At 32.7% G+C, this 19,969-nt stretch overlaps 1 protein-coding gene across 1 annotated transcript; it reads left to right on the top strand.

Moving 5' to 3' along the window:
- The first annotated feature begins 10,729 nt into the window (after positions 1 to 10,729).
- LOC108319210 (uncharacterized) lies at positions 10,730 to 11,779 on the top strand. Its single transcript, XM_017550258.2, has 3 exons — positions 10,730 to 11,082; positions 11,366 to 11,427; positions 11,519 to 11,779. The coding sequence occupies exons 1-3, from the start codon at positions 11,007 to 11,009 to the stop codon at positions 11,699 to 11,701; spliced, it is 321 nt and encodes a 106-aa protein (XP_017405747.1). The 5' UTR covers positions 10,730 to 11,006; the 3' UTR covers positions 11,702 to 11,779.
- Positions 11,780 to 19,969: the final 8,190 nt, after the last annotated feature.

The raw sequence follows: 19,969 nt of genomic DNA, 5'->3' as shown, positions 1-19,969 counted from the left end.
TAATATCTATTATCAATTATATTTTATAAAAGTGATAGTTTTAAAACCATTCACTATAAAATGAATAATTTTTATTAACATTTTTTGTTTTTCGTTTACATTAAACCGTTAAATGTCAGGCCTTGTTAAATACACCCAAACCCCACCTGTTTAATCACAATTAATGCACCCAAAACCCTCCTCAGATGCATTAAAAACGCACTTAGAAACCCCTCTGACCGGACGCCAGGTGTCAATAAAAGAGGATCCGAAAATCAGTTAATGGGATGCAGGTGTCAGCAGGAGAACGGACGTTCGTTTTTAAACAAAACTGAACTTTCTGAAATCCGCGTCACTCTTTTGCATGCACCTTCTCCATTCCAAACTCTGACTTTCCATTTCTCCTTCTTCTCTCTAGAAAACCCTCCCTTCTCTCTACCAAAACTTACCATTTTTCCCCTCCGATCACATTTCAGAAACCGTAGAAGTGCTTCCGGCGGTATAAGCTTCAGTTTAAACCGATCCTTTCCGCGTTCTGAAACTGGTAAGTCTCTCGTCCTTAGTTGTTCGTTCATATGAGCATGCAAGCCAAGCTTTGGTTGCACGTGGTCACCTTATCTAAACCAATCTTGGTTTTCTGTAAATTGTTTAGTTTGAAGAGTTTGTTTGAGCGTTGTGGGTAGAAGAAATCGTATTTCTACGAACTGAGTCTTAGTCTGAAGCAAGTCCGTTCACTTCAAGAGGTAAGGGAAGCTTATTTGATTTAATTCGTATGTTTGTCTTGTACTGTATGAACGTTATGTGTGTCGCATGAAGTATGATCTGGATTATTTGATTTTTGGTATATGATTATGATTATGAGTTGATGTATGAGAAAAATGAAATGGACTATGATATGAGTATTTGAAAGTATGAAAGTTTATGCTGAGAAATGATTTTAATGTAAATGAAACTTTGAATATGAATTTCCTATGATAATGAACGTTCGTCATTGAACGGTCCTTGACCGTTCGGTGCTGTGAGTAAACTTCTTTGAATTGAATTCTTTCATTTGGAAAGATTTCTAGTTGAGGACGAACGCCCTCTTGTATTAAGTGCTACGTTTGAGCGTTCGGCCAAACGTAGATACCCTGAGTGTTATGTGAGAAATTGAGAAGCCTGTAAATATACATTCGTAATCTTAGTCATTCTTAAAAACCTAACTTCCCCATCTCATATTATATTAATTTTTATTTCTATTATCAGTTCGAATCAATGATGGGTCTCGACCCAAAGCGTACGTTATGAGTGGCGCTCGGTCTTATACCGAACACTCGTCCTTATCTTTAATTACCAAATGGGTGGAAATAGCGTTCGTCCAAATTTCAGTAACTCCGTGTACCACGTTCGGTCATTGACTGGCAGTCGGTTTCTATAATTGAATTATTCTCGATATGGTCATTTAATCATCTTGAGGTATCTTTATCCATTTGGATTCGGCCTAGAGCCTTTGTACTTAACTTATTTTGAGTATTGATCAGATCGTTCTAGAGTCAGTTCATTCAACTGATTCGAATGGTAATGACGTTCGTCATCTGATATGTGTCGGTTTTATTCTATTCTGAAACGAGGATTTCTCGGTCTCAGTTTTAACGTTCGTCCTCGTTATCAAGAGGGTTGAACGCTCGTCATTTTAAGAAATTGGAACGGATGATGAAAATGATATTAAAGTGAAAAATTATAAAGAATGAACAGTATATGAGGTGAAATGATGGTTGTGGATTTTGAACGAGCGTTCCAGGGAGGAACGACTCTTGGATGAAAGTTGGAATTTGTAAAGTATGAATGTGGACAAAGCTTAGCTAGCGATTCATCCTAATGTTCCGTGAGTGCTCGTCCTCAAGTAGAGGGGAGTATGTCATGTGTGGGAACGACAGGAGGTCTTAGTCCATAAATGTAATTTGGACGGAACGGACTAACCTCGGGTGGCAGCTGATGAGAATTCCAGCTACACCACCTGGGTGCACGAACGTCGTAGCTACACAAAATTCATACAGTCCGGACAGTCAGTCTAGTATCAGGAATTGATTGAGTTGTATATTGGAATATATGTGATATGTTTGATATGTTGAGAAATGTATGTTATTACTTGAATTAAATTACATAAGCGTACCCTGTATTTCCTTGTGTTGTCTTGTTGTACGTTCGTCCTTGTCGTTGCAATGATCATCCGTGTGGATGTGAGCAGAAGGAGATGCACTGCTGGAAGAAGCTTTGGAAGAGCAATATCTGGAAGAAGAGAATTTGGTGGACGTTGAAGTTAAGACCGAACAGTAGGATGTTCGGTCAGTAGAGTAGTTTTGGTGATGTGAACGTTCGATCACCCTTGTCTTCCTTTCTTTTCTATGACCGTTCGGTGTTAGTTTTGTAAACCGTTCGGTCAGAACTTATGTTCTGATGTACAGTTTTGGCTTGAATTTATGTAAGGTCGTTCGGCCATAACCGTACTCACTTTTTAATGTTAAGACGGTACTGAATTATCATTAATTATAATTAATTCTATTATATGGTGTTACATTAAAGCATTTCCGTTAGATTATTTTAACCAAGAGTATTAGTTATATAATTTTAATATTTATATCTTTTTATAATTAATGTTTAATTTGAATATCTTATAATGAATTTTTGGTGTTTTTATACTCTATCTTTTTTTATGTGCTTTTAACTTACTGCATTAAAAAATAGTGTGCTACAAAACAATGTGCTTACTTGTGTTTTGTATAATTATCCGAAATTTCCATAAATTTATAAGATTTTGACTAAAATCCTCGTTTTGTCCTAATTTTTGTTTAAATCATTTAATTTAATATTTTTATTTTTGTTATTTTTCAATTAAGTGTTATATTTTTTAAAACGATTTAATTAAATTATTTGTATTATATTATTATTATTATTATTATAAATTAACAACTAGTTATTTTTTTTCTCGTTGATATTTAATAATTTTACTGTAATGGCAATATCTTACGTTGAATCTTATTTAATATTTGTTAACATAAAAGTGATAGTTTTAAAATCACTCACTATAAAATGAATAAGTTTTAACATTTTTGTTTTTCTTTTACATTAAACCGTTAAAAGAATATAATTTCCGTTAGATTATTTTAACCACAACAATTATTTATATAATTTTAATATTTATAAATTTTTTATAATTAATGTTTTTGGTGTTTTTATAACGTGCTCACCTGTGTCTTTCTGCGTATACTTGAATGAGATTGTGAGATTTTGGATAAAATATATTGTCATTTTATCGTGATTTTCTTTCAATTATTCTATTTGGTTTTCTTATTTTTGTTGTTGTTCAATTAATTTTTATTTTTTTTTTCAAATATTTAATTAGATTATTTTTTAGATTAGGTTAACGCGGTTACAAGTTGTAATATTTTTATTTTTAATTTTTGTTTTACCTTTTAACTTTTTTATATTTTTTTTGTTTTTTAAGTTTTTTTTTTGTTATGCGTTAGTTCATGTAATACTAGTTTTTATACTTGAAATTTTGACAACTTTTTAAATAGAATAATATTGTGACTAAATCTTATTACAATGTATATATACATATTAAAATATTTTTAAAATAATTTATAATTAAATAAATTTATTGATACTAATTTAATTTATTTTAAAAAGAATTGAACAGTCAAAATTTTAAATATAAAAATTAAATTGAATTCAAAACCCGGTTAACATTAACTAGTAACTAACATGTGTCATCGTCCTAAGTGACACTGATATAATTTCCGTTAAATTATTTTATTCATGAAAATTATTTATATTATTGAAATATTTTGAATTTTTTATAAATATTGTTCAGTTCGAATATCTCATAATTGAGTGTTTTTGTATTTTTAACTTATTATGTTTAAAAGTGGTGTGCTAAAAAACAAGGTGCTGGCTTGTGTCTTTCTGCATGTTCTTGTTAAATCTTTATTAGTGTAAGTATCTTTAGACTTCGTTACTTTTTTTTCTATCGGTTGAGATTATTGTAACGATGATACTAAAACAATTAGTATTTAATAACTTGTGATTAAAAATAAATATCTACAAATAAAAATAGGTATTACCAATTGTCAATATATCCATTGAAAAATGTTAAAAATTTATTGGTAATAATTTCTTCAATAGATTACCGATGGACTACAATCCGTTACAAACAAATGTTATACAAATTCATATAATTTCATAACCTGCAAAAAAATTTATCATCCCGCTTTTATTTATTATTCTGCTTTGCTTTGTTTTACAATTTTATTATCACCTAATTACCATTATCATTACAACAATTTCATACAATTTCATACTTTCTAGAAAGCCATCCTAGCAAATTACTTCACCATAAATATAAAGAAAAAAATATAGGAAACGAGAAGTGGGATTCCAATGCATGGTCCAACGATGATGCATGGTGGTGGCGGTGTGTGGCATGACGACAGTGGAAGAATAGAAGCATCATCACCCACTTGCACGTGTTAAAGAAGAAGAAGATGGAGCGAAAAACTCGATGCTCGATGACGTTGGTGGCAACAGAGACGACAGCTGGCTCAACGAAGATGGAGGCGCATCAAATGGGATCCTGCAACTATGGTGGTCTCAGTTGAGATGGGAGAAATAGGGAAGATGATGGAACGAGAACTGAGGTTTGAAGTTGGGAAAGAAGAAGAGAAATAAGTTTGGAACGAGAGAGAGAGAGAGAGAGAGAGAGAGAGAGAATAATAATGTGTGGTTTGTAGTGAGAGAGAAAGAGTGAGCGGGAAATTTATCTCTCTTTTTATCGACTAACTTACCGATAGATTTCTCCGTTGATAAATGGAATATACATTACCGACAGATTAGTAAATTAAATATATATTACTGACGAATTTTTCTACAGTAAATAAAATATGTATTACCGACATATTTATTGATGAAAAAATTCGTCGATAAATGAAATATGTATTACCGACAGAAAAATTTGTCGGTAATTCAAATTCTAAAAATCCATTATTAAATTTATCGATAATTCAAATTTACCAACATATTTATTTTCGTCGATAAAAGACTCTCGATAATTTTAATAATTTTTTTAGAAAAAATCATTATTAGATATTGTTAGATATTTTAAAGATTATGTGGATTTTAAAAAGATTTGGTGGTTGATGATATTTTAAAAAGTAGTTGAGAGAGAATAAGAGAGAAAATCTTAGTGATTTTAGAGATAAACTGAGAGATTTTATTAACATTAAAAAAATAGAGATAAAATAAAAGAAGATAAAAAATAGAAGAGTAAAAAGAGATTTGGATTTTGTTACCCTTAAATCAAAAAACGAAAATTAGAAAGATAAAGGAGAGAAAAGACGTTTTCTAGGAGAAATGAGGAAGAATTATAGAAAACCTTAGTTCAAGGGAGGATTTATGGTGTTTTTGAAGTAAGATAAAACCCTAGTATTGGCCAAGGTATGGCGAAGCTTACCATTGTTTGTTGTATGCTATGCATTCTTGATTTACTTGCATGAAAATACTTGTTTGATATGTGTTGTATGATTATGATTATTTGTTGTTATTGTTGGGCAAGAGTTTGTGTGTGCATGAGAATATGTTTTGGTAATATTTGTGATGTGTTTTTCCTATGAATGTATTATGTATGTTTTGTTGGGTTATCCCAACAGATAGTTTGATGTTAAGAGAGAACAAAGTTATAATGTTTCAGAGTTTTCATGCAAATATATGTTGTAAGTGTTCGGTTATTGGACTCCCTTCCTATGTGGAGAATAGGTCAAATAATGTGGACTATTATGTTTCACTTTGTTTTAGTGGAGATGGGTCAGATTAGTAGGGCACATTAGAGTCATTTGAAGAGAGGGAAAAGTCAAATGAGAGAGAAAGGAAGAGAATAAGTCATTCTCGCATAACATAAAACCTGCACCGATGTTTTTTTTTTCGTTGTGAAGTTGTTCACCGTTGGATCAGACTGATTTTTGGACATTGGGTTCCAAATGTATGATTCTTCATTCTTACCATTCGGATCGTCAATCAGATGTCTAGTTTGGGAGAAAACAACCTCGCATCAACAACTTTGTTTTGGAGAATTTTCATCTTCTTGGTTCTCATTTGTAAGCATTATGCTTAGTTACCTTAGCTTATTGAAACCCATTTGATGTTTTTATCGGAGACTCTTTTGCATCTTATTATTGATCATAGGAAATTTTTCTTTGGTCTGAACGACTCATGATTTTTACCCTTCCATTGAAGGGTTTTGAACATTAAAAATTGTTGATGTCCCTTTGTGCTTTGGATTCTATTTTTTCTCTATTTGTTTGGTGCTCCTAGCAGATTTTCACAAGAAGGGGGATTGAATTCTCGCTATGTTATTGCTCTTTGTTAAATTGCTATTGTTTTTTGGCCTTTTTTCCCATCAGTAAGGGTGTGGTAATAATCATATGCAATATAATTGAGTTTATTGGGGGTATAACATGTCAATGATTGGATTTGGAGGATTCAAGTGATTTATTATATGCGTTTGAGTATGTGGACATGTGTATGTAATGCTTGAATGCATGTACGATGTGTTAAGTATGTTTTCACGTGATCTAGGATTATGTACGTTTGAATGCTTGAATAATGTTCAGGATGTGTTTCAATTCAACAATAATCGATTAGCATTAGTTATAGTCGATTATCTGCGTTTTGATTTTGAGTGTGGTTTCGGGAATAATCGATTATCCTTTCCTACATGACGTTTTTGATAAATTTTACTAAGATAATCGATTATCTTAAGTGATAATCGATTATCAAAGTGCATTTTGGTGAAAAATGGTGAAATTAATGAAGAATGAACGTGGACTAAGCCTGATGAGTTGTGGAACATGATGATAATTAGAGATTAAGGTTAGTGGTTATGTTTACAATTAGTTTGACTAGTGATTGAGAATGGAGCATGAGTGAGTTTTGAGATGTATTTGAGTATGTGATTGATGAGCATGAGAGTGAAGGATAAGTCTACTTGTTGTACCTCGTAAATCCTGATTCTATCTGCAGATAAGTGCTTCCTTTTGCCTTATGTGCAGTAGAAGTGTTGTTCAAATATTGAACTTTCCTTGTGTGGGGTAAAGGTGTGTTCCTTGTCCTTGTGTGACAAGACTACATGTTCCTGAGCTGGATTGTGGAACTACTCGAGCATATCTATAGGGGAGGCTACATATGTCCTATAGGGGAGGCTACAGGTGGGCTGTAGGAGCGGCTACAGTCAGTGAGGTAGGGTACATGAATGAGATAGACTCTTTCCACTATGATGTTATGGTATGGTGATATTATAGGGAAAAAAACTCCATACCAAATGGAACCACATCCTATAACAACTATCTCAATAAAAAGTACACTCTACATCAATTATAAATACTACATAATACTATGATAGCAACTAAACCTCTGGAAAACACCACATAACATTTAAACAAAGAGAATATAGATTATATGCCCACTAAACAATTGGTAGAAAATCCATGGCAACTGCACGCACCTAACTAACTTAAACCCTTGGTCACATCATTTTACATTATTAACATATTACAAATGCTAAGACTGACATTGGAACCCAGCAAGTTTTGGACCATTTAATTAATAAGAACCAAGGAAGCTTAGATCACCTAGACAACACCCTAATAGGGATTAAAACTACAAACTACGTTTAGAAAGGAAAAAGATAAGGAATAAATGAAGTACCTAAAAAATACTAAAGGTGGAGGGGGGTTGAATAGTGTTTATGGAAAACATTTTTCGCAATCCTTTTGATATAGTACTTTGTCGAGTGTATGAAATATTTTTTTGAAGGCTTAGACGCTCGACTTGAAATATATATGCTTGGATAACATCGTCGCACTATTAAGAATTTTTCTACTATAGTGTTTGTAAGAACTTCCTTTAAAAATAAAGGACCGTGTAGCTTGGAAGTTCTTATATTTTGAAATATAAAACTCAATTGTAAGTTTTCTAAGAGGATTGTTTAGTAAAGAGAAGAGAAAATAACACACGAGATTTTATATGGGTTCGCTCCAACTGAGTTACGTCCAGTCTCCTCTGCAAAGGGTTCTACTATAATCTTCACACGATTACAAATGAGTATTAGCACCACTCTTGGTATTCAGCTACCTCGCCGAGATTTCCTCTGAGTATTAACACCACTCCTGGTACTCAGCACCTTGCCGAGATTTCCTTGAGTATTCGCATCATTCTTGGTACTCAACTCCTTGTCGAAATTTTCTTGAGTATTCGAACCACTCCTAGTACTAGACTACTGCGCCTAAATTCCTCAACTCAAAAGAGTTTAGTTGTAAGTATTTTAATTCTTTGTAGAATTGCAATCAAAGATTGCTTACAAGTAGTTCGGACTAAATCTCTCTACGAGAGGATTTGATTACAATACAATGCAGTTCAAACACTCGCAAGTGTTTCTCTATACTCTCTTACAATAGTAAGAAATTTGACGCTTAAACTCGAGAGTATCTCTTTCTCCTTTTCTCTTCTTTTCTTCAGTTCAGATGTATTCTTTTCTTTGAGCTCTTTTGTCTCTTTTTCTCTTTAGGATGGATATGTCGCTGTAAGCTTTGTGCTCTTTAGCTATTCTCTATTTTATCTCTTGATTTTCTTCTTGAGAGATCTTCTATATATAGGCTTTATGAAAATTTATCCTTTGGACCACGTTTGCAGTTCGTAGTCTTGATGCTTGTGTTTTCTCTTTCTTCTTTTCACAGAAGTCGTTGTGTAAGTCAACTTTGTTAGAGCAAACATTTTTTATTTCAGATCTTATCTTAAAGCAGGTTGTACGATCTTTTTAGACTTTGCTTTAAGTAGGTTGGTCTTATATTTCTTTAATTAATTGCATCCTTAGATTTTTAGATAGACTCAATGTTATCTCTTTCTTTAAATCAACTTAACATTGATTGCAAAGTGACATGTGTGAGAGTTTAAGTTATCTTTTACTTAACTCTCTCTAATTTATTTTTAGTTTTTTGGTTTTTTGTTTTTTGTTTTTATCCTCAACTTTCATCTGTCATCCTCACCTCTAACCACCTCGTACCACCTTTCTTCATCATTTACAAGGAATCATCTCATCTCATTTCATCTTCCTAAATATCACCAAAAACCTCTTTAAACACGTCGTGTGCATCTTCCACAAACCCAAATTTTAATAAGTAATAACAAATTCATTGTCAACAAATACATCAACTCCATCCTAAGTTCAAACAACAATCCATAAATCATAAAAATCCTAAGGGAGAGAGGAAGGGAAAAGGAAAGAAAAAAAGTGAGAGAAGAGAGGAGGAAAAGAAAAAAGGATGGTGGAAGGTGAATGTTGGAGAAAAAAAAGCTGAAATTGAAGGTGGGAAAAAGACACAAAATAAACAACAACAAAAATAAAAAAAATTACAAATCTAGAAGATAATTTATATTTTGACACTTAACACGAATATAAAAAAAACAAACGACTATTTTCAAAAAAAATAAGAACTCATTTGAGTGAAAAAAAATAAATTACATAAATAACTAATAAATCAAATAAAAAAACAAGTTATTAATTAAACCTTGAAAAATCATAAAGAAATTTTTGAATTTTTTTAATTTATACAAAACTATGAAAAGTAGAGTAGACTTATTAAACTGCAATTTTGACTTGGGTCTAGCCAATTTTTTTATGGTTAAAATGAAAACAAACTAGGACAAACTAAAATAAGTCGAAGTTATTATCCCTACTGGTTAACACCATATAATGAGAGAATCTTATATGAGCAAAGTTTTAAATTTATGACTACAAAATAAGATATATGTGATAAAAATGTCTTCCATAGGTCATAACAGTATTATAAGTTTAAAACATAGAATTTAATAAAACATTGCCATTTATGTGCTGGTATGACAAAATTAAAATGAATTATAGAAAAAAGAATTATCTTGAAATTAAATGTTCTTACAATAAATTTTAAAAAATATTACTAAAACAAAAGTCTTACAAAATTTTGGCTGAGATTTAAAAAAATGGAGGACATACTTAAAGAATTGAGTTTACTGAAGTGGTAAGTGAAGTGGAAGAAACAAAATTCAGAAACAGCATCTTCCGAAGCTCGTATTTTGTGCAGTTACTTATTGTGTGTCGGTTTATGGAAAATGGAACATTCATAATTTAATGTTTTAGATGACAACATCAAGTTGACCAAAATTCAAGTATAACAGTGAAAGCCATATGATTTGTGAATATTAATGTGACTGCATCCCAAATTGATTCTTTGCAAATGCTTCTGTGCATGGATTTTATAAAATTTACCCTTCAGAAGTTAATTTGATTTTACATAAAAAAGAGAGAGTAAACTTATACTATGATGGAATTGTCTTCAAAGAAAACTATGGTAGAAGGAATTTTTAAATACAGAATTCATATTTCTCTTTATTATTGTATTCTTTTTTATTAAACATATATAATTAAATTTACACCTAAAATTAAAAAAAAAAATCTTTACATTTATTATAAATTAATTTTATTTATGTGAATTAAATATTTACAAATAATTTAACAACAATTCAATAAAGGTGTTACAATAGGATAAACTTTATTAAGAATATTTAAGATATAATTTAAAACTCTACAATATGAAATAAAGTGTGCTCTTACTTGAATATTACAAATTAACCACATATCTTATCCACAGTACAAAAAATATTTATATCAGTAAAATAATAAAGCATATTTTTTTTTTCACTTGAAAAAGTCAAATGTAATTATTCAGTAAGTTATGAGATGGGCAATCTAGTAATTGTAGTTGACTCTAGAATTCCCCAGGAGTTGGTGATAATGGTCTATCTGTCGGCTATGCTTTCTCTCCATATTTTCCTCTGTCAAGTTGCAGGTTTTACCCTATTTCTTTATTTATTGCCATTAACCCCACATTTCTCTCTCCTCATTCTCTCTCTAACATCTTCTCCATATATGCTTGCACCCTCTTGCACAACACAAGCACAAAATGGAAGACTTCACCAAACTAGCTAAATTGTTCTTCATACTCTTGGCCTTCACATTTGCTGCTCAACAAATACAAGGTCATACTCATCCAAATGCAATGTTCTTCTTCCGCTTATCTTGTTCCACAACTTCATTTCTTCTTCTCTTAATGCCTCCACTTGCTTATATATACTCAATTATACTCTCTGTGCTTCGATCTCTTCCTATGTTTATGTCTGTTATCTGTTTGTTGTAATGATTTTTCCTCTTGATATGCTGAAACACGCTTTCTGTTGCATGTTATTGTCAAGCATTTTTGTTTAGTTATCTCTAATCAAAAGGGTGTCATTGTCATCAAATTTCTCGCCATTGTTGCTTCAGTCAATGAAACAGAAGCATGGGTGTTGAAGTACTCGCAACCTCAAAGAGATCAAAGAATAAAGGTTAATTATGATCAAACTGAATAATTCCTTGGAAAGCTTTGTTTTTTTTTCCAAAGTGTTTGTGGTTTGAAAAATGTGGAATGATATATAGGGTGGCAATGAGGCATGGAGAATGAGGAAATCATGGAGAGCCATGATTGGATCAACAGCACCAACTTGCACTTACAATGAATGTAAAGGATGCAAGTACAAATGCAGAGCTGAACAGGTTCCTGTGGAGGGGAATGATCCGATCAATAGCCCCTATCATTATAGATGTGTTTGTCATAGATGATGGAAACCCTGGTTCATTGTTCAAGGATGTAATCGTCTATTCAGGCAGATTTAAGCAGATTTTGGTTTACCTTCTTCATCACTCATCACTAATTAGTACAATCTTCGTTTCTTTTCCAAGTTTCCATTATATCTTCTCAATCATGAGCTCAAAAAGGTGCACAGTTATACCATTTAATCATGGATGTCAATATATATATATATATTAGTGATGTATGATTAATGGTATAATATATAATGCTATTACAATATTTTTTTTAACCTTTTTATCCTATTATTTATTTATTTATTATATTGAATTTTTTTCATTTTTTAATAATTTTTTTAATATTTATAAAACCTTATAAGATATATTATTTCTATCACTAACCATAATCGTCAAATGGTTAAAAGTACGTTGATGTGATGATTCTAGTTTAGTTATAGTGATATTTTATATTTTTTCATATAAAATTAATTAGGTCAATTTCAATGTATAGAAGAATCGTCAATTTTTATTTATATTTTTAAAAATTAAAAAAATTATTCAACTTTGAAAAGTCACGTTGATTTTAAATTGAATTATTTAATTAAAAGATAAATGAAAAATATTAAGACCAAACTATAATTAAACCTATTTTTAAATGCTTCATACTCTTATTTCAATAATTATTGCATTTTGAAATTTTATAGTGAAAATTTAGAATACAATAAATGTTTTACTTATTTTATTAAACTACATATATAAAGTTAATATTCTTATAACTAATTTGTGGTATATTATGATAGTAACTTATCACGGAACAAAGTGACCGTTAATAAATTTAATTAACTTTTCATTAATATATGAATGATGATTATTACCTAATTATAAAATAGTCACTTATCATGAAATAAGTTATCATGAATAAATATGATTAACTTATCATTAATACATGAGTGATTATTAGTATTTAATTATAATTATAATTTTATATCATTATTGATGTAATTAATCATATAAAAATTTAGATTCTCTAAAACAAAAATTGTATTATAATTATAATTTTATATCATTATTGATGTGATTAATCATATAAAAATTTAGATTCTTTAAAACAAAAATTGTAATCCTTCAAAATAAGTATATTTTGAAAGTATAGTGAAAGATCACAAAAGAAACCAACTAGAAAATTTACTATCGACTATAGTTAATTTTATATATAATTAATTCTATTATGAATTATTGAAATATCTAATGGTTAAAGTGGTTTTAGTTCGACTTAATTATTTGGATGATTTTTGTATCATATGATCGATCGACTCTTGATTAATCAGTTAGCCAACTATTTCACTTTTGTTTACCTTCGTAGATCGGACTATTTTGTATAAAAGAGTGAGTAACCCATCGGTCAAACACCTGTTAATTGATCATGTTACAATTGGATACGTTTATAGGTAAAATATACTTATAAGCTTTTGGATTGTGATTAAGTTAACCTTAATTAAAACCTCATTTTAAAACATATAAATACGGGTATAAGGTAAAACGTTACTTGTATTTATTGCGAATTTAAGATTTTACTGTGCTAACTAGTACCGACTTGAGTGTCAGAATTCATTTAGCAGGTACACCCATGCACGACTTGGAGAAGGAGTATTAAGGATGCTATGCAAACCACGTTAGGATGCTTGCAGAAAAGTGTGAATGAGTGTTTCAATTATGATCCCAGACCCCACACTGGAACTGTACCGTACGGTCTCCCGGCACCACCAGACTAGGTCGTCCTCAGACCAGGTCGACCATCCAGGACGATCAACGACCAGGCTGACCATCAGGCTGACCGACCATCCAGGCCTACCGACCATCTAGGACAATCAACCACCAGACCGACCATCAGGCTGGTCGACCACCCAAGCCGACCACATGGTTAGATTATAAACGATAATAACTCATTAAAACCCTAATGCATATTAAGGTGTGATTGGACCGTCATTAGGCTAGCGAAACTTGGACAAGGAGAAGGGAGAACGGACAACGTAACTTGAAGGACGGAAGACAACCAGGAGTGCTGAGCAGCAAACGTCCGATCTTCAAGACAACCTGGAGTGTTAAGTAGCGAACGTTCGGTCTTCAAGACAACCTGGAGTGCTAAGCAGCGAACGTCCGATCTTCAACACAACCGGGAGTGCTTTGAGCAGGGTCCGTCCGATCTTGAAGTCAACCTGGAGTGCTTTGAGTAAGGGACTTCAACCCTATACCCGAAACATTTTGGCGCACACCGTGGACATCAAATGTTCAACTATTCAGATGTCCATCCTCAACTATCCGCCCTCCCATGGCCTACTCGGCCTTCCATGGCCTCAATAATGCTTCGCCAAATTTGTCAACAAACGTCCAACTATTCGGACGTCCGTCCTCAACTATCCGGCCTTCCATGGCCTCACAAATGCTTCGTCAAATTTGGTAGCAAACGTTCAACTATTCGGACGTCCGTCCTCAACTATCCGGCCTTCCATGGCCTACCCGGCCTTCCATTGCCTACCCGACCTTCCATGGCCTCACAAATTCTTCGGCAAATTTGGCAACAAACGTTGAAATATTTGGATGTCCGTCCTCAACTATCCGGCCTTACATGGCCTACCCGGCCTTCCATGGCCTCACAAATACTTAGCCAAATTTGGCATCAAATGTTCAACTATTCGGATGTCCATCCTCAACCATTCCATGGCCTACTTGGCCATCCATGGCCTTGCAAGTACTTAGCCAAATTTGGCATCAACATTCAAGCATTCGGCCATCCGGCCTCAATTGCTCGGCCGTCCATGACCTGACTGCTTGGCCTCCCATGGCCTCACAAGTATTTAGCCAAATTTAGCTTCAAGCATTTAACCATTCGGCCTTACATTGGCCTCAACTTCTCGGCCTCCCGTGGCCTCATTCGTCCGGTCATACCTTGACTTCTCAGATACTTTCTTAAACATGTCCTCATAGGTATTCGGCCAACCATTTAGCTTCAAGTGTTGAGCCTCAACCGTCCGACTCAACTCGGCCTCCCGTGGCCTCACATTCATCGAAAACCATTCGACCATACCACAAACGAATCCTAGCCAACCTCACCGAAGGTCGGCGACTGTGGATCTTCACGAAAGAAATCTCGGCCAGCCTCACCAAAGGTCGGCGACCGTGGATCTTCACAAGTACTACAAGTGTTCAACTGTTTGGCCATACCCCAAAGGAATCTCGGTCGGCCTCACCGAAGGTCGGTGACCGTGGATTTGCATCGAAGGAACCCCGGCCGACCCCATCGAAGGATCTCACACACAAATTATTTCCTTAATAATAAAAATATCGTACAGTATTACAATCATCCACTTCTAAACATCACACTCGAAATACATATTTTTTTTTAACATCATTACAACACTCCTAAAATTATTTATTTAATTCTTTAAACTACTCTTCATTTTTCTTCTGCTTCTTCCTTCACTTGTATTGGTTCGGATGTCGTTCCGGCATCTGCTCCCGTATAACATAAACGTTATACGATCATCGCAAAAATAAGATTTTCCGGCACAAACAAAACAAGTAAGAGTGAGCTACCATGCAAAATTCAAAGAAAAGCATTACACTATTATTATATGCAATACATTCACCATAAATTCATGTAAGATGCAATTATCATACTAGACTCTATTATCCGGATATAATGTTGATGGAAGTCTCGGGTGGTCATGCACTTGTGGTGACATCTACAACACAGTTATGGCCAAAAATAATATATCACATCACCCACAAGGTTAGTCCATTAACGTCTATGAACATATACTAGGACCTCCTACTACTCTCACCATATAACACATTCTTCTCTAATTGAGACTGAACAATTATTAGAGTTTTAGGATAACCACCAACAACAGGACCCTCAACATCAACATATACACTAATACCATACCAATATAGAATCTCTCCATGAGACTCATATCATGCTCATATTCCTCAACTCATATCATACCATTACAAAATCTCCCCACAATACTCATATCATGTTAGATGCATAATTTCATATCAACATCATAAAATACATTCAACACAGAAATCATAGAAGATAAATATATTACAAACAAATTAACAATAATAAAATGTTATTATAAATGGTCACCGGAGAAGAATCAAATGTTTGACAATCATTAAAATAAACTTAATAAAAAATTTTGGGGAAACAAGAAGTTGAATCTGGCAGAGCCGGTTAGACAACTTCTCATCCTTTCAGGAAGATGCAATAAAAATTAAATAGAACAATAAAAGTTTTGGGGAAACAAGAAGTTGAATCTAGCAGAGCCGGTTAGACAACTTCTTATCCTTCCAAGAATACAATGTAATTAAATAATAAGAATAATAACAGGTCTGGGGAAATAAGAAGTTGAATCTGGCAGAGCCGGTTAGACAACTTCTAATCCTTCCAAAAATAAAAACGAATAAGGAAAACAATATAAAGTATGGGGAAACAAGAAGTTGAATCTGGCATAGCCGGTTAGACAACTTCTAATCCATCCAAAAATACAAAAATAAACAACTAATAACATACAAATGGCATAACATAATCAACATCACATTTTACAATTATTACACTTGGATCTAAACACGGAAGCATGTTCTCATCCAAAATTCAAAATCATACAGAAACAAAATACTTCACATTCAAGATTTAAGATCAAACAAAAGCAACATATGCAAGACTCAAGATAATACCAAACAAAAATGTAACTCCCCTTACCTCTATTCTAGACTTAATTTCCTCCTCTGAAACAGTTCTCCGAAAACTTCCAGAATTCCCCCTTTGCAACTAAAAATTTCTCCAACTCTCTTCTCTCACAAATTTTTCTATAAATTTGGTGTAAGTTTCAGCCTTCCCTCCCTTGCTATTTATAGCCAAAAAATTTTACTATTCATTTTTACTATTCATTTTTTTACTATTTATTTTTACTATTCATTTACTATTATAAAAATCTTATTTTAATCACCATTTGCTAAATTCTTATCTTTGATGTTTCAATTCTACGTGGAGTGTTTATCTCCACAATTTAATTTTTTTTTTTACTATTCATTTTTTTTTTACTATTCATTTTTTTTTACTATTCACTTTTTTCTTAAAACCTCTAAAATTACTCCAATCCTTTATCTTAAATTGTTAATTTTTCTTATCATAAATTTTATTATTAATTATATTTTCTACCTTTAAAATTATTACTACAAAAAAAATAATTGATATTATTTATTACAATAGATAACATTTTTTTTATTGGACTTTACATTCTCTCCAACAACAAAAATTTTCGACCTCGAAAATTCAACACTTCATAAAAAAAGATGGGGATAAGAATGTTTTACATCATCTTCTAATTCCCATGTAGAGTCACTTGTTTTCCTATCCCAAACTACCCTGACTAAGTTGATAGTTTTCCCTCTAAGCTCCTTTGTTTTAGTGTCTTCTATACTAACAGGTTGCACTTCTACGGATAGATCATCTCTGATTTGAATATCTTCTACTTCTAAGATGTGAGAAGGATCATGAACATATTTTCTTAGTTGAGAAACGTGAAAAACTGGATGGAGTTTGGCTAACTGAGGAGGTAACGCCATCTCGTAAGCGACTGGTCCAATTCTTCTCAAAATTTGATATGGACCAATGAACTTAGGAGATAGTTTCTTCGAACGAAGAGCCCTTCCTACTCTTGTAGTTGAAGTCACCCGCAAAAAGACATGATCTCCGACTGTACTATACGGTCTCCCGGCACCACCAAACTAGGTCGTCCTCAGACCAGACCGACCATCCAGGATGATCAACCACCAGACCAACCATCTATGCCGACCATCCAGGACGATCAACCACCAGGCCGGCTGGCCAACCATCCAGGATGATCAACCACCAGGTCGACCACCCAGGCCGACCACATGGTTAGATTATAAATGATAATAACTCACTAAAACCTTAGTGCAGATTAAGGTGTGATTGGGTCGTCATTAGGCCAGTGAAAGGTAAAGGCCCATCACAACTAGTATAAATAAAGGTCTCAAGTATGACTTTACGATCATGATACACAATATATGCATTACTTGTTGTGACAACTACTTGGTTACATTACTAACTTGAGCGTTAGAGTGCCTTTGATAGGTACCCATCCACCCGGCTTGGACAAGGAAGAGGGAGAACAGACAACGTAACTTGAAAGACGGAAGACAACTAGGAGTGGTAGCAGCGGACGTCCGATCTTCAAGACAACCTGGAGTCTAACAGCGAACGTCCGGTCTTCAACACAACTGGGAGTGCTTTGAGCAGGGTCTGCCCGATCTTCAAGTCAACCTGAAGTGCTTTGAGTAAGGGACTTCAATCCTATACCCGAAACAGGAATCAATTTTTATTTTGTGGGTTGTATGTCATCCCAATTTTTAAAAAGCTTCAATTGTGTCCTAATTTTTTTAAAAAGTGTCTCAATTAGGTTTTTTTGAAAAAAAAAATAATAACAACATTAACAATATGTCACGTGTCAATGTGATTTTTTTTAATTTTTATAAATTTTTTTAATTTTTTAATTATTTTTTCTTCTAAATATTTTGTTGTCACGTATCAAGTATCTTGTGTCAATGCCACATGACAGATGTCTTGATTTCAATTTAATCCTCATATTTTTCTTATTGATTCAATTTAGTCTTTTTTTTTTCAAAATGGAGCAATATGGTCCCTCTACAAATTATGGCAAAATTTATTATATGTATAAATATTATATTGATATTTTTATTAAAAATGATTTTTTAACATATTACATTATTATATATTATTAATTTTTATAAAATTAAAACTAATATTAAAAAAAAAAGGATTAAAACATATACTATTAATTCATGTGTTTTAATAAAAATAAATTAATTAATATCATTTATATAAATAATAAATTTGGTCTTCTTTTAACTAGGACCAAATTTCTTATTTGCATAAATATTAATGTTTATATTAAAATTTAATGATTAAAATCATGATTAACAAATCATGGCTTAATAATATACAATAATATAATAGGTTAAAATGTCATTTTTAATAAAACAATATCAATATGATATTTATACAAATAATAAATTTTATCTTAATTTAGAAAGATAATATGATTTATTTTTAAAAAAATTAAAAAAATTAAATAAAAAAATTAAATTAAAACTAAACACTCACACGTAACACTTACAATAATATGTGTCATACAAAGAATATGACACAGACAATAATTTAAAAAAAACAGTTAAAAAATTAAAAAAAGAATTAGAAAAATTAAAAGAAATTACATATTGACACAAGTTCTTAAGTGTGTTACTTTTTTTTAAATAACTTAATTGAAATATGTCAGACCCACTAAAAATCCACCCAAAACCCAGTTGAGTGGAAGACAAGTGTCGAGGAAGGAGAACTGGAAAACAGAAAGTGGAAGACAGGTGTGAGTAGTGGAGTGGACGTTCGCTAATGACGGTATGAGTAAAATTTTGGGTTTTCAAAAGTTCACGCCACTTCTTCATGCTTACCTTCTTCTCCAAATCTCTGAAACCATTTTCTCCTCCTTCTCTCTAAAAAGCTCTTTGTTCTCTCTAAGAAATCCTCATTTTTCCTTCCTCCGATCACCACTCAGGCACCATTTCTTCTTTCCCAGCATCGAGGGCGTCCGTTTGAACCGATCAGTTTCGGATTCTGGACTGGTAAGTTCATCTCTCTCAGCCGAGTGATTTTTCTGCGCATGCAAGCCTAATTTTGGCTGCTTGAATTGATCACCTTTCCATATTTAATTCTGATAGTGTGTTGGTCCTTTACTCTGGTATAGTTTTGAAATTGGTGAGCTTTAAGGGTAGAAGAAACCATAGTGGTGAACCCGTATTCTGCCTCTGTGAACGTTCGGTCACGCTTAGAGGTAAAGGAAGCTTATATAATTTGATTAAGATTCTTATTTTGAATGAATGTACGTTCGTTGATTTCTGAATGAATATGAAGTATGAGTGTTGATATGTTTTGACTGTATGAAGTGTGAATATTTACTATGATATGGATGTATGAATGTATGAAGATAGATGTTGAGAAATGTATTGATAAGATTATGAATTCTAAGTCTAGAGTTTTATGTGAAAATTGATGTTCGTCACTGAAGATCTTTGACCGTTGGGTTTTCCTGGGGACTCGGTTGGAACTGGATTCTTTCATTTGGAAAGAATTCTAGTTGAGGACCGAACGTCTTCTTTCAGTAATATCTGTATATAAGCGTTCAACCAAGGATA

Source organism: Vigna angularis, chromosome 9 (genome assembly GCF_016808095.1).
Source record: "Vigna angularis cultivar LongXiaoDou No.4 chromosome 9, ASM1680809v1, whole genome shotgun sequence".
In the NCBI taxonomy this organism is placed as follows: domain Eukaryota; kingdom Viridiplantae; phylum Streptophyta; class Magnoliopsida; order Fabales; family Fabaceae; genus Vigna; species Vigna angularis.
Note: the sequence above shows the minus strand (reverse complement) of the source record. Positions and strands in the feature narration are given on the sequence as shown.